Here is a 23,970-nt window from a genome sequence, read left to right on the forward strand (position 1 = left end):
ATGTCACCTAAATAACTGGTGTTGCCTTCCTTTAAAGCAAGAAAATCTATAGGATTAGATAAAACACAAAAGAACTGTTCACACCTTACCTCATCTGTCTTGTAATCATTATCTGCTCCAAAGGTTGTTTTTGTGGTGGCTGTGGGATTCCCTTTAGGCCCTCCAATGAATGGGCTATGCTTTGCTGGCTGGGGTACTGACTTCACTTGTGGGGTTGAATCTTGATTTCTCCCAGCCTTGGCACTTACAGCTGTGGTGGCAGTGGTTTTAGTCACAGTTGTGGAGAAAGTTTTGACTGTGGCACAGATGGTGGTGGTGGCAGTGGCTGTGGTGGGAGTGGAAGGACAGCCCAGGGTAAGGGAGGTAGAGGTGAGAGGGGGGCTTCCTGTAGCAGAAGCTGTGGTATGATCCCCAGGTGCTGGGCTGCTGTGCTCAGCCAAACACTGCTGAGGACTACACTCAGGCTGAAAGGAAGCACCATTGTTCAATCAAGACAAACATTTACAGAGAGGAAGGAGGCTTAGCATGAAAATCATAAGATATCTATTAATATGGAATCAGAATTTTATACAATATGACAGCTGGGAATACACTTGATGCTAAAGTGAAGAATGTAATTATTTGGTTACAGCATATTAATATAAATGATTCTTCAAACTACTACTATTATTATATTCATTTTAAGCTGCTTTGACCATTAACTGACAAGACTATTTTCACAAAAGCAAGTCGTTAAAAAATAATGACTTTGGCAATATATCCAAGCAAATTTTAAGAGTATCAGACTAATGTTACTTATACAAATGCCAAAGCCAATCTGCTGATATCCTTGTTCCATCATTCTTTACTTTTTTTTTTCAGATACAGAACTACAACAGTTATAGTACTTACCAATATATATTCATATGACATGCTGGGAAAAATTAAAATCAAATCTACAATAGTAAGGCATGCAAGACCTTAATAAATCCTGTTTATTTACATAAACACAGATGTACAGCAAATGTTATCTATTGTCTTTTTTTTCTTTTTTATCAACATCATAAATATGTTCATGAACTAAAACCTTGAACCAGCAATGAAAGAACCAAGGGATGTTAAGGAGAGTGCCAAGAAGCCATCTTATAGCCAAGGCCACAACCCTGAAAGAACAAAATTGTTTACCATCATAATCAGCATTAATTAATGTATGAGCAGTGAGTTTAGAGGAATTTGGTTAAAACATGCAAGAGCCACCATATCATGAGGTGCATGACCGCCTTAGCTAACTAAACACAGCTAACCAGAGCTCAAGCCAATCTTTATAAAGAACATGTCCGCCAATGCAAACAAAGCAATGACAGTATCAAAACAAAAACGTTCAAGGTGCATATCAAAACATGAACTGAAGATTGTGAGAATTCATTGATTCAGAAAGGAAACTTTCCTGGATAGGATTTAATCTATAATTCTACAAAATTTGACCTACAAAATTTGACCAACAGTTAGCTGAATGAAAATTTAATGTGAGAGGTGAGAGGATGGAGTTATGGTCAGGGAGCGAATAACTTTTGAAGTGGATAAAGTACTTGAGTTACATACAATGCTTTAGACAAAATGTACACATGCATATGTATGTTAAGGTAACTAACTAGCTGTTCAATAGTCTAAGGAGGGATTTGCTGCCTGCTTTATCATGCATAACTAGTGCTCTTGATATAATAGCTAACAACATTCAATCCAGTTATCACTTGGTCATTCAGCTACATAGTGCTTGTTGCTATTTAACTAGTAAAGATCTATGACACTATATTCACAAGATGCTTTCCTGAATGCATTTATGTAATACAAATTATTATATGACAATGGACTGCAGACCTGTTAAGTTACTTATCAATATATTGTATACATCTCAACAACAGTACACATCAATTATTTCCTTTTTATTTAAAGATAAATTCTGTGAATATCTCAAATCTTAGGACAGTAATGACTTATGCGTGTAAATTAATCCACAACAAGTGACAACAGTGTGCTACTCAGCGACACTGTCATGTTTATGGTCAAGGTCATCAAATGACACCTTGTGGACCTTAGGTCACCATTCATTGGTTAAGGTTGAAATGACAATGATGCAGATTAATGAAGGAATTCTGGGACCTGTCCTACCTAAGGCATCTTCATATTTGCATCCAACTATTGGTAATATTTTGACATATCATTATTTATCTACTGATATTTTAAAAATTACCTCAGGACAAGACTAATCAAATTAAGATGACTGAAAATATTATACATATAAAACTGGCTAAGTAACAAAGATCTGTGTATGCATCAATCAGTTGGTCTCCCCATAAAGAAAAGCAGGCCAGGTGTGGCTTCCAGGTCAGCTTAGCCAGTGCCAAATATAAGACTAGTCAGTATATTTATTCCCTCTTTATATTATATTTTTCAGGAGTCTTGCTCATTTTTAATTTTATTTTATTTTTAATTTAATTTTAATTTGCTTACCCAAGGAAAGTCTTTTGTCACTAAAAAAACTTAAATTGGTGAAAGGGAAGATTATGTGAAGGTTAACAATTCACAATAAGGTAATTATTTCAATAAGGTTTTCAGGACAGAAGCGATCCACTGACTGAATTAGTTATGTTCAGTCAGGACAAATTCTCAAATTACTAAACACATACAAAAATACTACAATTAACTGGGCTCTCTTGTATAACAAATATCTGCATAATTCACAGTGATACAAGAAAATTTCATGATACATGAAAACATTGATGCCTGAGATAATTCTGATAATTTTCCACAAAACATCCTAAAATATTATATACAGTCACATTACATACATATATTTGTTTTTGTCTTTACAAAGAAAATATATCAAATAGCTACATACTATGTATGAAACCATACATAGTATGCATATGCTATAAAACAAACTGCCATATTTCCAAGTACATAGCATGCACCTCTCTTCCAATTCTGTTCATCATACAATGTTGGCAAACTTTCTTAGTAATGCTAAAGATGGTGTGATGCAGTCACCCCATATATCACACTATCCCTAAAAATGAAGTCACAACTTAGCTCCAACTGTTGAGGATTTATGATTATACAGGTTCAGATTATCTATTTACTATATAATATCTAAACCCTGTTCATGAAAAATCTCCAATCCTATCCTTGCATGCTTTAATATTCTAATTCTCTTCTCACTCATCTCTCACATACCTATCATTTCACTGGAGGAAGTCTTGTATCTACTGAATCTGCCATACTCATTAATACTCACTCCATTGTCTTGCTTCGTCATTCTTTCTATGTGACCAATCCACCTTAGGGTGCTGCACTTAACCCAACATTGCAAGAATGCATGACTTCATCCTTACTTGATAAACCAAATCATTTTTAATATTTTCACTATCCATTCTTTCTACTCACAGGTATTTCATGGTATTTCATTTTTTAAAGAAACAGGCCACATATTACAACAACATTCAACACTTAAGAACACAATTCATAAAGATCAAACAAACACCTTACACACTTCACTTTCCCACTCAAACACATGTTCCTACTCAACACATGCCCTATTCACTAAAGCTTTTGACTTTTATAACTAGAAATACACACGTGCTTTACTATAATTTTGACACCTACTTGCACTAAAATTATTTTTTAATATTTCCTAAAGAAACACTATAAAAAACTATACTTTTAATATTATTCTATTTGAAACACTAATGCAAATTTCTATATTATTCTTGGTCTTGACAGACATTTATAGCCAACCATTTCACAGTTTCTCATCCATTGTTAAAAATTTTTCTTAAAAAATATGGATACATATTATATGCCAACATGCTAGGAAATATCGTACATAGGTAGCTGCTACGAAAGTTTCTGAAACCATTGAATAAAGAAGCAAAAAAAGCACTCAAAAGCCATGCACATTATTTTCACTGCCATGCTAGCAACAATATAAACTTGTTCTCACAATGTTGGATACAGGGAGTCCTCAATAGGTTCTGTCAGGTACAATGTAGGTTGGTGCGGCTTGTGTGATCATTCCTTCACTAGATATGTAACTACCAGTAGGTTGCTGCTGTTAAGAAAATATTTATTAAAACCCTGACATTATTTGCTCCAACAATAAAATATGGCTAATTCCCAGCACACGTGGGGATTCTGGCATGCCAAACATCTGGGTAGTTATATTTGTAATGTTTCACCTACAAAAATCAGTGGCACGTAATTTCCACAAGCTACTTGTATGAGGTTTAGCATTTTAACTTGACATTTTTTTATACTTCCCATCTCCCCCAGTAACCACCTCCCCTACACCACCTCTTACAACAAAACACAAAAATTATAAAACACATAAGTATAATATGGTGGTGAGGAGCAGCCTCATGCACTGCCAGCCATTCTTTGTTAAAGTCAGTTTGAGTAAATTTGCTAGAAACACAGGAAACAGGTATGCTGAAAGAAGTGTGCTTCCTGATATGGCTGCCAACACCTATAACAAGGTATGGAACAATATGCTCCCTCATGCTATTTCTAGCAACATAATTTCACCAGCTGAGGATGTACAACCATGGTAACACTGCCACCAATTAATGCTCTCATCTACTAAATGGCCACAGTATTCACATTTTTTATTCAGACATGTGGCAAACTGACTTTATATTCCAACTAGAACCTCTATTCACTAATATTTATAAATAATTCAGTATCTTACAATTAACTTAGAATTTTGGTAGGAGTATACACTCAGTCTGTAGTGTACCACACGTCTGAAAAGAAAACCTAAATAATTGCACCAATCATCAGATGAAAGCACTGATCAGTAGCAGTGCTATCAACTTCACAGGTCTTCAGCTAGAGAAATTACACTGCCATGTTCAGTGATGGAATATAGTATGTAGTTGACAACGTGGCTCTATTTTATAAGTTTATCCCTTTCCTATAACTGATTTTATGTATTTAAGGTTTGCTTACTATCATCAACTTTCAAGTTTGTAATTCGTGATGACTACTGTTAAATAAAGGTTCTGAGAAAGTATACCAAAAACACTACATGAAATTCCAATGAAACAACTTGCTCTATGTACTACCAATATTCATAAACAAATAGATCATATAAAACTTATAAATGGTGGATCATAATGTTCACGTCATAATTCTTATATGTTATTCAAACCATGAATGATATCCTGAAACATGGAACCAAGTTTTTATATACCAGTTTTATGAAGAATCCTGAGTTGGTATTATAAAGGTATTATAAAACATGCTATTATATAACATGCTAAGTTATTCAATACAATACTATAAATTGTCTGTATAAACACTCAATAAACTCACATCCTTAAACAAAGGAAACCTTTACTGCAAGTCAACAGATTAAGAAAATCTAAATGTAATGCCCAAATCTTTGATAATACTACCATCTACTTCAATACCACAACTGTTATTGCTACTGTTACTACTACAACTACAACTGCTGCTGCAATTACTGCTTCTACTACAATTATGATACAGATCATTACCAAATATGATAGAGAGGTATTGACAAGAGATACTTCTTGTGCATGTGAACAATCAAATATCAAACTGTATTGGTTAAAGAAAAGTTTGATCATATCTACACATACTACTAATTCTGATACACATTAATAGAGGAAGATGTTAACAGTATTATTCTTACCTGTTGGTAGGATGTTGGGGTGATCCATCGCCACTGAGGGGCAGCTCCCCACTGTGGCTGCATCATTTGCTGCTGCAAATTGCATAATTATATTTATAGTTACTTAAGATGAAATGCAGGATAAAATAAATTTTAAAATTAAATCAACTGGCTTATACATAGCATTTGATACCAATGAATGAAATTAAATTTTTACTAACAAATCTAAAGATTACATTATATATAAACTTTGAAGTCAAACAGTTATATAATTACCCCATCCCCAAAATAAAAAAAAAAAGCTCTAATGCAAAAGTACGTGAACAAATTTTCATGCAGAATAATGAGAAATTGTCTATACATAAAGAAAAGTTTAGCATGCAAATGTTGTTGTCAACATCATAATGTGCATGACATTGATGGTGGTTTTCTTGATATCCACTTCATTTATGAAGCTGCTGCTGCTCCTTAAATAAATAAGAATAAATAAATAAATTGTTTCATTAAATTATTTTTGAAGTTTGCCCTTTCTGTATGTCATTCTGTTATGCATTGCTTGTCATTAGAATTGTCACCAGGAACTCTATGGTCATTTGAATTTTCAAAGGGGTCAAGATTTTTTTTTTTTTTTTTTTTTTTGAGCATAGCACAGGTGCTCTTAATCAAATTATTACTTATCTGGCAATTCAGCCTAAAAGTCCAGGATGACATACAAAAGCAGGAAAAAAATGCCAGTTGCTTGTCACAGCTGTTAAAAGTACTAGGTCGATTTTCTTCTCCTCAATCCCCCATCAGCTTGGTTTGCACATACATCATTGTTCAACTACAACTAACCAATGGCTCATTACAAAGTGTTGTCAAGAGCTGATGTAACAGTCATCATATCCCTCCACAAAGTTGGATACTAAGAGGGCTATCTCAAGAGCAGATAGGTGTCGATGTCCACCAAATTCAAAGATACACAAAACAGATGATGAAAGCTGGTAACAACAAAGCACCCAATACAAACAAAAAATCCACCAGGAAAATGATTCACAAAATTTCTCTAGTAACACTGGTGCACCATGAACTTGTATGCAGTCCTCATGTATCTGCCAGAAATACAAGGGAAAACAATCTAAGGCTGCAAAGTGATGTGCAAGAGAGGACACTCATGCTGCATCCACAACAACCTCAGTTACCATGGCTTTGCATTGCAGTGCTTTACATCCTGTGGTCTCTATTCCCCCAGCAGAAGAGGAGGCTTGTGACAAAATACAAGAACTTAACTCTCAAGCAATGGTGTGGCACAGCAATGACCACCTTGATCCCCACTACTCTCTCCCAGCTGTTAAGTTCCCTAATTTGTTGACAGCTGCTTCCCTATCATAACATGGAACCTTTGTGGTATTACCCAAGAACACCAGGATGAATTAAGAAAGCTATCTGGGACTTCTGTGACCTGTCACAATGCTAAATCGTTGGAGCAGTGGATCAGGGACTGTTGTGTGTCATTCCTTGGAGACAACAAATTCTCCTGACCAGAACCTAATGAAGAATTCACTAGTTACCATCAAAAAGGAGTTGCACAACCATGACTTCTCAACAGTACTCATGCCTCAAGCTTCACTTCATCTTTGGAAAATCTCATACTTGGTGACAGCCTTACTGCACATATGGAGAGAAGGAAGTCCAAAGGTAATAGTAATAAAATCAATAGAATTCTTTTGGCTCCATAATCTTGCTTGTATTATCTAACAGTGTGGAGGCAAGATACAATAAAGTTAGTGATGAGCACTGTATATTTTCCTGACCACACATTCAAAGGACCATGGAAGGCCATGGAATGCAAGCATACTATCAATAATAATAATAATAATAATAATAATAATAATAATAATAATAATAATAACAATAATGATCCAAACTGAAATGAGAGCTGTAAAATAGGAGATATCAATTTACTTCTTGAAAGATCTTAATATTACAGATGGGTTAAAATTAAAATATCCTGATATTACAGATGAATCAAACTTGTACAACATTACAGAGCTTATGGGAAGACAGATTCATAATTTGTAAGATCAAAAGAACAATTATCATTAAAATAACATGAAACATTGAAATGTAAACACACTGAACTGAGCTCAGTAAATTGGATGGTAGTTTGATATGTTAAGAGAATTAGAACAATTAAAGTGTATTGAATAAAGAGGAATCAAGTGCCACCAGGAAGAAGACATACAACTATGGAGTTTGGTTTGTTACCAACAGGAAGCTAATTACACTACATAAACATGAAATAGGACTCTCAATATCATGAGGATTCTGAAAGTAAATTTCTGTACAAAAAAGATGTAATTAGTAATAGTCTTACTGATGAAAGATCTTGAGCTCACAAAAACTGCACTTAGTTATCCAAACTAATCAGGTAATTAAAACCAAAATGCCAAATTCTTCAATAACAAGTTAAAAAACTCAATAAGTTTTCTCATCATTAAAAGCATTAAACCAAATTACACCAAGGGGAAAAATCTTGAACTTCAGGTGACACAGACCTCTACAAATTAAATTATCGTCTACCAGGAATCAGACAACACGGCAATAAATAAACTAAAGTAGCTGGAATAGATCAGTGATCACATTAAATTTTTCTATCAATCATCTACAAAGGGCAATTTTCCATGAAATCAAATTATTTTGAATTGAGTGAATCTGGAATAAAAACTAACATCAGTAACAAATACCAGACAATAATTTTGAGGACATGAAGACTGATTAATATTTATGTAATATCTCATATATAATACTTTGTCCACGTAACTTCCAAATGGTTACTTTGTCCCCTATTTGATAAACTGTTTATAATTTCATGCAAAAAATCAAGGAGCATTAGAATTATCCATCTGAAGGTGAAACAATTGTCAAGTTGCTCACTGATATCAGTATCACATCACAAGCAGTGCATGATGCAGTATTACAAATTAAAGAATAAGGCACATGCCTGCCACTTCCAGGTCATTCTCAAACTAGTAACCACCATCTGCTTGATAGTACCCACAAATAACTGATACAATTCATTGCATCCATACTATATTCAATCTAAAATATAAATAAGTTTCCAGGCAGCAACATGCTGCATATAGCAACTGATTTAAGTATGTTACCTCACTTATTTCTAAGAATATCCCATTCCTTGACAATTTCATACAATATACTTTAACTATAACCTGAATCCCTGATCTATCAACTCACTGTTTACATTTCTATCATTTATGGCAAACAACACCTGTGATATGGTAGTAATTTCTTTGTATGAAGGAAATATGTCTGGTCAGAATTAAAATAAAAGGTTATACCGAGAAACTGGGTGGACAGCATTACAATCAGATGTTGATGAAGTAACTACAATCCAAAGCAACCTACAGCATCTTCAATAAAACTTTAAAACTTTATTGGAGTGCAAATTAATGTCAGTGATGCTTTCACATAAAACAGGCTACAAAGAAACCAATTAGCCGTCTGAGAAAGGAGCATCAAGGGAACATGCAAAAGCTCTGTTGCATTAAGGTGCCTTACTACTACAGTCCTGATTAATCCTATAATGCAATTCCCTAATAAATGAATTCATGGTCTTCCTATAATCAATACTCAATCATCTGAGGAAGCATTTTTCGCAGTGAACAATGAAGCACCATCAAGGAGGAGAAAATGTTTCAAAGTTATCAAGACTGGAAAATAAAAGACAGGTTCTGGGAAGAGTGAAATGTTAATTCCCACTTCTATGATCATATACCTGATTACTTTAAATCATTCATTCATTATTTTCTCCATGAAAATAAAAAAAATATAAATACTTATTTTTCACTGGGAAATGCAACTACTACCACAAAAAATAATTCAAATCTACTTAAAATAGAGCATTTTATACAACAAAACTGACCAGGATGAATCATATGTGTTAAGTATAGCGAATACTATTTAAGTTAATTCAAGCTATTCCCAGACTCTAGCTGTAAAAACATTTTAAGTGCAGTGGTCATCAAAAGGCAAACAGCTGAAGTTCAGTCTTAGATTGTTAACTTTTACAGTTCACTAGGAGCCTAAACTCTGGAATATCAACTATTAACATTTAAGGGGACCACCCTCCTTTAAAAAGACTGTTACCTATTAAACGTAAACTGTGTTAAGTCTGAGATTCCCACTACATATCTGAATGCTTTAATACTCCCTGCTGCTATATAATGTGCAATTTCATTTTTTATATGTCAGAGTATAAAAATTATAATAAAAAGAATGTTGAAGCTACCTGAAATGAATGGTTCTATAACCTCATCTGTAATGGTATTTAATTGTTGGGCCAGGCATTGAAATAACTGACCAGGACCATAACCAAAGTTAACTCCACCCCAAAAAAAAAAAAAAAAAAAAAAAAAAAAAAAAAAAAAAAAAAAAAAAAAATATATATGTATATATATATATATATATATATATATATATATATATATATATATATATATATATATATATATATATATATATATATATATATATATATATATATATATATATATATATATATATATATATATATATATATATATATATATATATATATATATATATATATATATAAAATCAAAAACAGCTTTACACACACACACACATATATATATATATATATATATATATATATATATATATATATATATATATATATATATATATATATATATATATATATATATATATATATAATATATATATATATATATATATATATATATATATATATATATATATATATATATATATATATATATATATATATATATAAACTATAAATATATAAAATCAAAAACAGCTTTACATCTCCCACAAAGGAGCTTAGAACAATTTTTTTTGCATATTTGAGAAATTAAAGGTATTATGGAAAATCAAACCTCTTGACTGCTATATAAACTAATAATTTAAAGCCTCATAGTGATTTTCAAGCCAGAGAGCTCTGAAGCCTTTCACCATTTTGTTAGCTTATGATTTAGTTCAGGTAAGGCAAGAAACAGCTTCCCTGCATGGATGTGGAATGTGTTTTTTTTTATAACCAGCAGTGAAGCCAGTCAGCAAAACCCAAAAACAGCTTGACATCTCCCACAATGGAGATCAGAACTATTTTTTTGCAAACTTGAGAAATTCAGGGTGGCTTGTTTATCAAGACCACACTGTTTCAGTTTTCTCAAGCCCTAAAACATGGATCTACATGCTACTGATACGTTTTAGTTTTCCGAGGGTAAACAAAGTATAATATCACTTAACAAAAATTAATTTACTTTCTATAAAATGCTTGTAACTAAACTCAAAAACAAAAATAGTTAACATTCCCCTTAAATACAGAACACACTGCTGGAATGAACAAGCATTAAGTCTGTCCACTTCACATTATGAAAATGCAACGCTAACAGTTTTGTTTGAAGTCAGGATCATCAGATATTTAAGATGACCAAAACACCACTGGTTCCTTAAACACTTAACATTGGACTAGATGAATTTCAATGCTAAGAAAAATAAATCAATTCAACAATGCCATGAAAAAAATAAATAAATAAAATAAATAAATAAATAAATAAAAAATTTAAAATTAATTACGCCATTTTGTGGGGTTTACAAATTTCAACAAAATTTAGCAAAACAAATTACAACGAAAAACAAAATTTAAACAAAATTCAGGGCTTTGAGAACTGTACGAGATAAATCTCTGAGCAGAGTATACTCGCATACCTTATTTGATTCTGCTAGTTAAAAACAGCTGTGTATCACTCCTGGTGTTGCTGCACTGTGATGTGTAATCAAATCATTGTGACCTCAACAAGCAAGTCTGTAGTTTTTACTAAAAAAAATTTACTCCAGTGGTTAAACAATGGATTAGAAAGCTTTGTGACCTATTGCACAAACTAATACAGTCTTCTTTACTAAGCAAATAATTCCTGTCTACATTATTAACACTTATCTGAAAAAACAAAACTGAAGGGGCAGCAGCAGCAGCAGCAGTTCTTGTTAGCTAGTAGTTTATGCTGTAAAATGTATTCCAGATTTTCTACTATCACCACATTCAAACTGACATCATGCAAAAAAATTACTCACATTAACCCTAGCTAATATTGAGAACTTGGTGTCATTTACAGTTCAACAGGAGGTGAGTACCAGCTTTCACAATATTTATGTGGCTGCCAGTAAACAACATTAAGGAAGCATGCTATGTGCCTCTATGAAGGACACTAAGGAATCACTTGCTTCGTCATCAGTTCCGATGGAAGTAACGGGTGAGCAGAGTAGCCAGTGCTGTGGTCAGTTTCTTGTGCTGCTTGCGTTGCACTCACACTCGTGTGTGGAAAAAAAGGCATAATTTTTTTCACGTTTGTAACTTTGTTTTTGCACAACCAATCTCCTACCAATTTAGCCTTACCAGCACCTCTGAATTCTTGTTGGTTTATTCATCTCAAGAACAATAAAACCTAACCTCTTCCTTCCTACATCAAAGAGTTCAATATAAAGGAAAATGCTTTTATATACAAAATAATAAACATTACTTTCCAGACTATCTACTTCTTTCAGATTCATTCAGTGTTCAAGCTCAACTTTTAAAGCATGAAGTTTTATGTTGAAACATTACAGTGACAAGCTCGGTCCATATGCCACTAATATCTGACCTGTTGAGTTTCTACAATCATATGATTATGTGTGGATCTGTTCTCAAAATCATCCCTTTAAGCTCATTCCAAAACAAAAAATAATATTCCTATGAATATATTTACAGATGCTTGCATACATACAACTCAACTTTGCATTAAAATTATACAATGAATTAAAAGCAGCATAGTGAACTCATGGAAGAGCAATTATGAGAGAGAGAGAGAGAGAGAGAGAGAGAGAGAGAGAGAGAGAGAGAGAGAGAGAGAGAGAGAGAGAGAGAGAGAGAGAGAGAGAGAGAGAGAGAGAGAGAAAGCTTGCATAGGCAAATACCTCAAACTGTGGATGCAATGGTGATAATGACAATGATGATGATCATCTGTTTTTAATGTGCACTACAATAACTATGGTGGTGAGCAATGGCAAATAAAAAAATATATTGTTTTATAATCCCTACAAGCATTCAAGTTCCAAACTGAATATAACTGTTTTCTTTATAGCTTTTTTCCCACAATGCAGAATAACACTAACAGTATTATTTTCTGTGAGCAGTATCACCATGACCAATGTTGAACATGCACTGGCAAAGTTTATCTAAACTTGCAGCAGTCTGAATTAAGGTGATTATAAGAAAAATTATATACTATATGGCACAAGAGAGCCATGCAAAAATCCGCATTACAGCTTCAACAAAAAGTGTCAATAGATGACAATACAGACCGTTGGTTGATACTGGTACTGTTGAGGGTAGTACATGGGCTGCGGGTAGATGAGAGTCTGATAGGCTGAGGGTGAGGTGGGAGCGGCAGCTGTGGCTTGAGGGAATGTTGGGTGGTACTCTGTGGGAGCCATGACAGGTACTGTGGTGTAGCCAGCCCCATTAGTGAAGAAAACTGTTCCACCACTGCCTACAACACTACTGCTGCTATCTATTAGGCGTGGTGAGTAGTTCTGTAACAAGATTAAACCAGAGGGTAAGCAAATTCTTATTGCAGCAGACAAATGGTGTGTTTAGTTTATGCTGTTAGAGAAGATAAATTATGTACAGCATGGTTCACAGTCTTGTAAGCAATTATGACTGGGAAGATCAACTTTAAATAGCTTTAAACTACTAATGAACCTGAAATGAAAGGAAAAATTCAAGTGAATCAAGACAATCCTTTCTCCCACACATGCTCATATAATGAAAATTCTTGGCTTGCCTCAAAATGATGTGATACTCCATAAGTATGCTGTTCCTAATGCAGTTCTCCCTAAAGCTCCATTCAAACAATCAGTAGACTCATGTCTGAGCATGCTGCACATCAGTTTAGACTTTAAAAACATGATAATAAAGCAGCAGCATGGTTCACCAAAAAGGCTGACTTTTCTGTATCCAGTGCCTGGGATCGTGCATAATGTTGAGCTTCATTACCCTGTTTGTCCAACTACTGATATATTTTGAGAATGGCCCCCAAAACCATTCACTGGCATAAAGCTAAACACCAAGACAATAACTCTTCAGTTCATGAATGAATCCTCAAAATATTTTCAAGAAAGCTCATAATTACATGTGGAAATGGGCTTTATATCTAATGGAAAACATCTTATATTTGCATCATATTCACATCAATATAAAAGTCTGCCTAAATCACTTCCACAAAGACTATCATCTAACTTTGTTTATCTCTGACATACCCATGCACAAACACTGTATACACCTAATGTACTGTTTACTATGAGTTACTGTAAAACACCTGCACTTCACATAATTATGTATACCTCAAAGAAGAGGTGTTACCTGATGATGCATACCATATTGCTTACTTTGATATTATTTGGCTGGGTTTTGGTTCTGAATTATATTGACTTTCAGTTACCACTGTAGCTTAATGAGTCTGTGCCTGCAAAATTCTTGAATAACCCAAACCAAGTAAGTTTCCACAGCTCACAGTAACTTCAATATACTCTCGGAAACAGAACTCGTATAACTGTTAGTAGCTCTTCCTCCACCCAACCTTTACACTCTTCTTGTTGCAATGTCAAGTTTTTATTCATGATAAAGGATCTCTTTTAGGCACAGAAATATATGATATGCTTAAATATCCGATATCAAAGCAAAGTATGGTGATGGCAAGGTATTTTCATACTACTTTGCATTCCTTCTTATTGCAAGTGAAAATAATTGCACTCCTGGCTTGCATTTTTTCCAATAATACATGGCTTTAGTATCAACTGGCAATGTTGAAAACAGTGAATGTGTACAGGGAAAGACAGTGGGCCTTCACAAGACTAGAGTAAAAAAATCTGTTGCAGAAGTCCTATAATCATATGCTTGGTGGATCATATGTTGTGCCCTTTCCCATTTCATTATTATTATAATGCTTTCTGGTACTGTGGTACTGATACCTGCCACAGGGTCTTCAAGCCATTACTCCTGTTCCAGCCTTCTGGTTTCTTTCTCATACTGATCACGAATTCTACCACTAGGTTTGGAAAGTCAAGTACCTACATAATAGCCCTTAGAGAAAAGGATGTACCATTCAAAAAGATTAATGATGCCACAAGCCTACAATGATGTGTATTCTGGTTGCCATGTGGGACCTTCCAGATGCCAGGATTACTCCTTTTAAATAATGGATTGGCTTTACAAAAAGATTTTTCTGAAGGTAGATAATTTTCTGAAAATCCACTCATAACATCCAGAGTTGAGAAAGCTGCACCACAAGCCCTTCAACACCAAGTGACTACACTGTTGTGAGGCTTGTTCAGAGACCCTTGACTGTCATGACGACTCATGCTGTCAAACTACTTCTGATGAATCAAATTAAGGAAAAGAAAAGATTTGTTGCACATAGAAAGATCAAGATTGGTCCAAGGAGGGTTGAAGTTAAGGGCATGCTGCAGTCGAGATTTAGTAAATTATGACGAAAAATAACTTTTTTTCAATTCCTGCAGATTATTGTAGGAAACATATCTAGAATTCATATGGTATATGAATCATGGGCATATGCATATGGCAACACTCATTCTGACGCATTTAAAGGGACACAAGTGGCGCACGCCACAAGGTGGGCATGGCGCAATAAACACTCTCTAAGCATTGTGGTATATTGCCTGTTTTCCCTTGTCATTTTACCACTAATATTGGTCTCTATGGTGAGGCTCCAACCTTCAAATTGCTCGCCTTCCCGCCATGCCATACAGCACCTCAGTGCAACAGAGAAAGGCGAAGGGAGAGGTTATGTCGCACTCCTGCTTGCAGGCTCTCTTACGTTCATTTCGCACAGCAGGGAAGGAGATTTTGGATAGAAGGGACAGGAAGAGGATCTCATTTTCGAAAGCAGAAGCTAAGGAGAAAGATGAAATGAAGGAAAAGAAAATTAGAAAAATACATGAAGAGGAGGAAAGCTGAGGGAGAAATGTACATACCTGGAGGTGCCAATCTTGATTAGGACCAAAAAAATCTACTTGGAGGGGATTGTCTCATGGAGAACAGGGAAGGTGCCTAATGAAGGTTAAAATAAACCATAATTCTATGAAATAGCATTCTTAGGACACCCACCAGCATGCTAAATCTACTGGCAAAGGCACAAAGAATCACAGCCGGGAATTCTGATAGTGTCACCACAGGTTAAATAGCTCCTGAAATTAAGTACTTTATACATGTAGCCTTGAAACTTGGTGTACTTATTGACAGGGATTGGGGTAACATTTTGTCAGACCAGTTTTTCCCTAAAGTGATTAGAAAGTTTTTAATGAGGGAAAATGACAGCTTTTCATGTGGTTTTCATGAGGATATAAAATAGAAAAATTATAAAAAGTCACAACTCATGATGTATGGAGAGAAAAAAAAAGTTTTCTACATTTTTTTAGGCTTTCAGGTATGTCCATGCCAAACCACACTTCAAAACCATTTGAAATAAGGCCCATATGACATTTTGAATACAAATCTATGCATGACGCTATTACTCAATCACATTCATATTCATACCTATCAAAGACAACCAGTGGTTGGTAATATTCTGAAAAATTTCAAGTCATAAATCGTATAATTTTTTTTTTATTACTTTTTCAAACCTCGACTGCAGCATGCCCTTAAGTGTTATTTAGTATTAAAATGAAGATCATGAAAATGAAGAACAGGTATCAAGACTAACAGAGATCAGCCAATATGAATCCAAATGCCCCATTATGAGTGTAAAACATCCTGACTGTGATGGTACAGGATATCTTTATTGGTGTTGAGGGTGTTGGAGATGCATCCTTCCTGCCAAGAAATGAAGGTAAAAAAAATCAGTCATTTATCTTAGTAACTTTATCACTCGTGTAGATCCCATTTTCATGGATGATGAAGCATCCAGCCAAAGATCAAAGATGATCAGGGATTACATATAAAACAAGAGGACTGCTGTTCTAAATTTGCCAAAGATCTCTCCACACTTGAACCCAATTGAAAACTTGAAATTTCATGAAGAGTCAGCTGCCTGAAATTCAGATTTCTTCAGTGTGTACATCATGAAAGGATAAGTCTTATAATGAATAATTTGCCAAGTTGATGCCCAGATGTCTTCAAGAGGTTACTCGAAGAGAGAAAGTGATATAATATAATAAGATGAATGTTGGCTGTTCCAATGATCTCTTCTTGCACGTCACCTCTTCAATGACTGGTATACGTGATACACCGAATAACATCAGAACAAGATGGTGGCAATACTGCTCCAATAAGAAAATCAAACAAAAAGAAAACTTTAATAAATTTTTTGGTAAAAGAAAAACTTGCACAAGCTATAAAATAAAATTACAAGAGACCTTACCTTTATGTAACCAACATCACTAACTTGTTTCTTAATGGCAGGAGCAATATTAAGTTTTCTATCCTTGAGCATTATGTTGTCAGCCTGGAACAAAATTTCAAACATGAATATTCCTGTTAATAAACAGACCAATACCCTCACCTATCATGTACAAACTACAAAAGTATATATCTTCACTAATTATTTCTGTAAAAGGAATAAAACTGCATCATGCCTGGCCTTTTATAGGGGAACAAACTATGAAATATGAAATATATAGTTACCTCCTGTGTGAGTCGCCTGGCTTCTTCTTCTGTTTCAAAAGTGACAAATCCATATCCTTTGGAAACCCCAGCTCGGTCACTGATGATCTTGGTAGCCTTAACAATGCCATATTGTGAGAATAGGTCCAAGAGATCTTGTTCTGTTGTATTGGCTGATATCCCACCCACAAAAACTCTGGGTGGGGGGGAGGGAAGAAAAAAAAAAAAAAAAAAAAAATCAGTCTCAACACTGGTGGTCATAGAATGAAAGCAAGTTATAAGTATAATTTAAAACAAAAATGTATACCTTGCAACTTTTGATGTACAGAGAACTATGGAAAATCACAACTCACCTGTTTGGAACTAACGTTCCATATTTTGGTGCATTATTGCCAATGCTACTGAGTGCTGGGGAGGGGGAACCCGACACTTCTGCACTATTTCGACTAGACTGAAAAAAAATAACACTATTTAGTATGTAAACAATAACTCACTCTTTCATAATTTTCTGGAATGCATTTTAAAGTTATTAGAAACTTCATAAGAAGCAGGAGCAATAAATGCCTCAAAACAGAGGGCAACATGTTAGCTTACAGCATGGCAGTCTGCACATTCAAAGTTTTCCAGCTATTACCCCCAAATAGACAAAGAAATACAGTACATTTAATGAAGGGTTGGAAATTACTGGCCTACTCACTAGAACAATAATCACACAACTAAAAATCTTTGTATCAACAGATCCTAAAACAACAAAGCTCTGTTCAGAATAGTTGTTGAAGTGCAGCCATATACCTCTGGCAACATGCAACAAGTGCCAACAATAGCCAAAGTAATGAAAAGACAAACTGATCTCAAAATACTTTACACACACAACTATTCAAACAATAGAAACTGGGGAATATGGCATTCCATCCAGGTGTGGTGTTACAGATAACTTGGAGCAAAGAAAGCAATGGACATCCTTAAAAATAGGCCATTCAAGCTCAGCCCTGGCAACCAGCAGCACATTGTCACACATGGATCTTACTCTCAAAGACCAGAATGCCATGCCTCAGCCTTTCAAATTCCCAATCAATACATACTTTTTATGATGTGTATAAAACTCCATTGTTCTTATTACAACACCATGAGATGATATCATCAAGGCTGGCTGCCTCATCTGCACCAGTGGAAGAAAATCAGTAGGCTTTTTGTGTCAAGATATCTTTTTCTTCAAATATATCCTTATTCCATTGTGATTGGAATGCTGGTGGTGAAAAAGTGCTGAATTGAGGTAGTAGTCCACTTCACCGTGGCCCAAATCTGGGTACCATATGGGTGACTATTTTGATGTAAAAATGATTACAAAACAAATATTTCAAGCAAAACAAACTTTGCATCCCCACATTTACCACATCCTGGAATAGATCACTAACTGCTTCCTAATGCCCTGCTATTGAAATAAAAACCAAAGCACCCATCATCTAGATCAGGGATTCTCAACCTTTCCTCCATCATTAACTCTTTCCACTTGACTATTTCTCCATTTTACCCCCTTACTTTCATACAAAAAAAAAAAAATCAAAGCCATACCTCTCTCCTTCACACACATTTTTAGCATTCTCTCTCTCTCTCTCTCTCTCTTTTACAAAATGAAATTTAATTACTATTCAATTATCAGGTATATCAGCTATTTACCCCCTGCCATGTAATTTTTTAACCACCAAGGGTTTACCCCTGGTTGAGAATAACTGACCTAGACGTTAACAGACCACTGTTAAATAAACGAAAGTTCAACCAAGTTAAGCTACTTTCCTCATTTGCTATATATGGTAACTAGATTTTCACACATGTAAAATGTTCAAGAAAGGCAAGCTGCAACCACTCTCACCTCCCATGCCTGACACTTAAGAAAACAGAAGCACGTATATATTTCTTAATGATGGCGAAGGAAGGAGGAGATAATGAAAGGAATTAGGACAAGGTAGTGAAACCAATAGTCTGATTAATTACGATGTGACAAAGCTCCATGTATAGATGGATTAAGTGCAGAAATGTCACAGTATGAAGATATAGCAGTAGAATGGATGTTCCTAATAAGCAACCTGCTATGGAGGCAAGAAGTACTACAATGTGTGAGACATCAGTTACAGTACCTCTGCAAAAAGTTAAAGGGTTGAATGTACCTAATAGTTATAAAAGGATAAGTTCACTCAGTATGCCAGGAAAAGTATGCAAGGGTCTTGACAAAGGTTGATAAGTGACTGGGCACAGGGTTTGTGGGTAGCAAGGATTTTCCAAAAGGGTTACATAGGCCATATTTTTTTTTGTAATTAAAATAATAAGAGGAGTATTTAAGACCTAGAGTAAGCATATGAAAAGCCAGTTAAGTAAAAACAAAGGTGTTAAAAGGAGAGGAGGGCCACTTGGAAGACAGAGAGATAAGGTTTTAAAGGAGCATGAACAAAGTATTGGTAGAGGTACAGTATTTGCACAAGGAGGGAGTGTTAACATAGGAAGTGAAACCTCTGCTACTCTGCTCCTGGAGATAGCAAGACATGAGAGATTTGACAAATAGATAGTAGTAGTGTTTATCATTCTTGTGACTTTGTATATAAACAAAAATGCTACTTAAATGCAGTTACTCAAGTCACTTAAGTAAAGTTTTGACTATTCTAGATTTCACTTTTTACTTCATAACAATTTATATATTTCATTGAAAGAAAACAAAATAATGGTTAATGAAATATTCAAGGTAAGATAATCATTCACCCCGGTCATCACTCATTCACAGGAACCCATCTGCCTCTAAAATGCAAAGTGACTGTACCTGTACAATAGGAAAAAAATAATAAGGGTGTGAATACAAAAGGCAGCATAAGGAATGGCAGAGGACCAATCCTCACTCCTGAAAGAGAACATCACCACCTGTTTCTTCTCCTCATATACTTGATTACACTGTTGTACATGACCCAGTTACATAAACCCCAAACTTTCATCTTCCACACACTTGCCCTATGCCACCTAACACAAAAATATTAATTACTCCACATTACTTACATACACATTCTTACACACAAAAACATGTGTGTTCTATATTTTGTCAAAAAATTATACATTTTTTATTTTATCTTAACTTGCACTTATTTTTGAGCTTCTTATTTATATGCCTTTCATGGAAACTACTCCAAGTGTCTTTCCTAGTAATTTTACTCATTCCCCAGGACTGCCAATTCTCTTCCCCTCCCTCCCCTTACTCACTGGTGCAGAAATGTAACTCTGCTATTCTTGCACCTCAAATTTGTACTAAACATATTTAGTGCATGAATTCATACTTCTTTATTAATATTCAATTTCTTCTACAGAGAGAGAGAGAGAGAGAGAGAGAGAGAGAGAGAGAGAGAGAGAGAGAGAGAGAGAGAGAGAGAGAGAGAGAGAGAGAGAGAGAGAGAGAGAGAGAGAGAGAGAGAGAGAGAGAGAGAGAGAGAGAGAGAGAGAGAGAGAGAGAAAATTATGTTGCACAACAGAACCTTAACATATAATTTGTTTCATATATTACTTATTAGCACACACTTGAATCTTTAATGGCCTGCAATAAAATCTGGTATAACAAGCAAAAACTTGTAAATATGCTATTTAAAAGTAAATATGCTATTTGAAAAAAAAAAATGTGCAATAAAGGTGACGCAAACAAGCAAACATTAGATTCACAATATCAACCAGAGTTGCTGTGGCTTTATGACAATGAATAAATAAAGAGTTGCCAAGAGATGTGAATAACTAGAGATGATTGTGTAAAAGTTGAAAAATTCAAAGAAAATTGAGAGGCCTCAAGGATAATTTGATGCATGCAAAACGCAGGAAAAATCTAACAAACTCTGACTCTTGTAACGAATCCAACATCAGTAAATGGAGCAGTAAACAATAATCATGGCTGCTATAACTTTATGGCACTGAGAAACAATACTTGGTTGCCAAGAGCCATGAATAGCTAAGCGTGGTTGAGTAATAATTCATGAAGTGGAGAACAAAGAAAACAGAGGCCTCATATACAACATCATGCATGCAAACACAGCAAAACAAGAAATATAACAATCTGCTAATCTTATCAGCTTAACTAGGTACAAGGTAGGAAAGGGTGAGAGTGAAGGAAGAGGATTTCCAGTTTAGTCAAACAACGACTTTGAAAGCAACAGAATGCCACATATCCAAGATCTGTGACAATGCCTTTGAAATAAGGGATAACTTTATAAATGCATGTCTACCATCAAATACATACACATCACCAACCAAGCCACGATGGACAAGTGTACCTCATCGTAGGGAAGGTTAAATGCACCTGGCTGTCTGTAACACATGTGAAACAAAGCCATTAGAGGAAAGTGTTATAAATTAATATTCAAAGGACTTTTCTTGGCATCATCTGATCTGTCTTGATTTCATTTGCCTATGATTTATGGGATTTCTTAAATACATATGTACATTCCCTTTTAGCCACTAACCTCCAATTTATTCTACCCAATCCTATCTACAACCACATTTGTTGGAAGGATATATATCAGGTGGTCCAACTTCTTCAACATCATGGGCCACTTCAGCACTAAACAGTTACAGGGAGGGCCACTTTATATATATATATATATATATATATATATATATATATATATATATATATATATATATATATATATATATATATATATATATATATATATATATATATATATATATATATATATATATATAATCTTAGTAATCCTACTTCCTATTACTATTTCATATACAGGCACAGAAACTTTGTCGGTGTTTTTCAAGTACAAGATAAATTTATAATACAAGCAGTCACGGGCCACAGACAATCAACTGGCGGACCACTTGTGGCACATGGGCCCGTAGTTGGACCACCCTGATATATATTGTAAGGTCTTGAGTTGACTAATGACATTTTTTGGTGGAAAGGTGGGACTGGGAGCTAATTTTCTGTATTAATATCAACAAACTATTGTCATTCCCTTGATGAATAGTCTCTCCATACAACTATTACAGTACATTAAATCAAGTACACTCAATATTACTATAATCATACAGGATTAAGTCTACATTGAATTCAATTCCCTTATAGAAGCTTCTCTGTGTGTGTGTGTGTGTGTGTGTGTGTGTGTGTGTGTGTGTGTGTGTGTGTGTGTGTGTGTGTGTGTGTGTGTGTGTGTGTGTGTGTGTGTGTGTGTGTGTGTGTGTGTCATTCACCTGCAGTTGTCTGTTGGTCACCCAGCCAGCCCTATGAAAAGAACTCAGAGCTCAAAGTGACTGATCTTTGAGTAAGACTGAGACCACTCACATGTAATAAACAAAGACAGCAAGGTCACAAACCCTCGGCTTACATCTTGTACCTACTTGCTGCCAGGTGAACAGGGGCTACACATTAAAGAGGCTTGTCCATGTTCCCCGCCACACACAGGACTCGAACCTAGGCCTTCTCTGTTGTGAGCTGAGAGTGCTGACCACTACACTACATGGTGTGTGTGTGTGTGTGTGTGTGTGTGTGTGTGTGTGTGTGTGTGTGTGTGTGTGTGTGTGTGTGTGTGTGTGTGTGTGTGTGTGTGTGTGTGTGTGTGTGTGTGTGTGTGTGTCCTTAAAATGCTGTTTTATTTCTGCTTTTCACAAGTTACATCCAGTTAAGACTTTACAGTTAACAGAAATTATAAATACAAGTTATATCAAAGGAGCACATCACTGACAAAATCCAAAATGGTGACATTCTTCCTACCACATAAAACATAAAAAGCAGTCCCATAACAAACCACCTGACTAATGTGTGCTCCTACACTCAAGTTTCGAGTTAATTTATGAATAATATATTTTTCATGTTGTCAACCTTAATATTCCTTGTCCTTTTGTGTGCAACCTACAGCTCATTGCTCTTAAACTAAGTATGTGCAATTTTAATATACATCTTTTTACTTAACAAATTACTTAAAATTAGTTAGATGTGGTTCAACAAAATTTATCAGTTAAGAAACAGAATACATAGGTAAAATTCCTTGTATCTGGGTTGAACTGAGTCCTACGCATGAGTGCAATACTCTATACCTGAGAGAACTGACTTGCTTGCAAACTGATTGGGAAGTGAACACTTGAGCTTGAAAGACGATGTGAAATCATTAGTCAGACCAGAACTGGGCCCATGAAAACATGTTTGAAGAAATGGAAGTATAAGTAGTCATGCAGCATGAAAGTTAAGATTAGGAGCAACAAGATTATCACTGTTAGCCTACATATGTAGATACTTCTGGAAGACAAGTATATATTTTGGAGGACAAGGTGAGATTATACAGGAAAATGAAGAGGATAACTGGAAGTTGTTCAAGAACAAAACTAACACAAATCAAGAAAGCAGCATTTCCTGTATACGACTGAAGGTAACTGGAAGAGAATCAGCCACCAAAGTGTTATAATGAATCTACTGATCTTTATGATTTTGTAAGACTGGCTGCCCACGACTGGTAGTTAAATAATGAGTATTCCATTACATCAATGTTGAATAAAGGAGGGAAAAATATCTGTTGGGATCTATGAGAGGAAAATACCTAAGTGGAACCAGTCATGAGCAAAAACAAAA

At 34.9% G+C, this 23,970-nt stretch overlaps 1 protein-coding gene across 3 annotated transcripts in view; it reads right to left on the reverse strand.

The window, feature by feature from the left end:
- The window catches only part of LOC135108834 (uncharacterized), a 31,720-nt gene that overhangs the window by 5,672 nt on the left and 2,078 nt on the right, over nucleotides 1-23,970 (reverse strand). For 2 of the 3 annotated variants that reach the window (XM_064019837.1, XM_064019840.1), the window contains exons 2-7: nucleotides 17,726-17,823; nucleotides 17,394-17,568; nucleotides 17,131-17,214; nucleotides 13,055-13,285; nucleotides 5,693-5,764; nucleotides 90-464 (exon numbers count right to left, since the gene is read on the reverse strand). In XM_064019837.1, the coding sequence (XP_063875907.1) occupies nucleotides 90-464; nucleotides 5,693-5,764; nucleotides 13,055-13,285; nucleotides 17,131-17,214; nucleotides 17,394-17,568; nucleotides 17,726-17,823 (1,035 nt within the window). The remainder of the gene's footprint in view (nucleotides 1-89; nucleotides 465-5,692; nucleotides 5,765-13,054; nucleotides 13,286-17,130; nucleotides 17,215-17,393; nucleotides 17,569-17,725; nucleotides 17,824-23,970) is intronic. The other variant, XM_064019838.1, reaches the window with a different exon arrangement.

Source organism: Scylla paramamosain, chromosome 2 (genome assembly GCF_035594125.1).
Source record: "Scylla paramamosain isolate STU-SP2022 chromosome 2, ASM3559412v1, whole genome shotgun sequence".
NCBI lineage: Eukaryota > Metazoa > Arthropoda > Malacostraca > Decapoda > Portunidae > Scylla > Scylla paramamosain.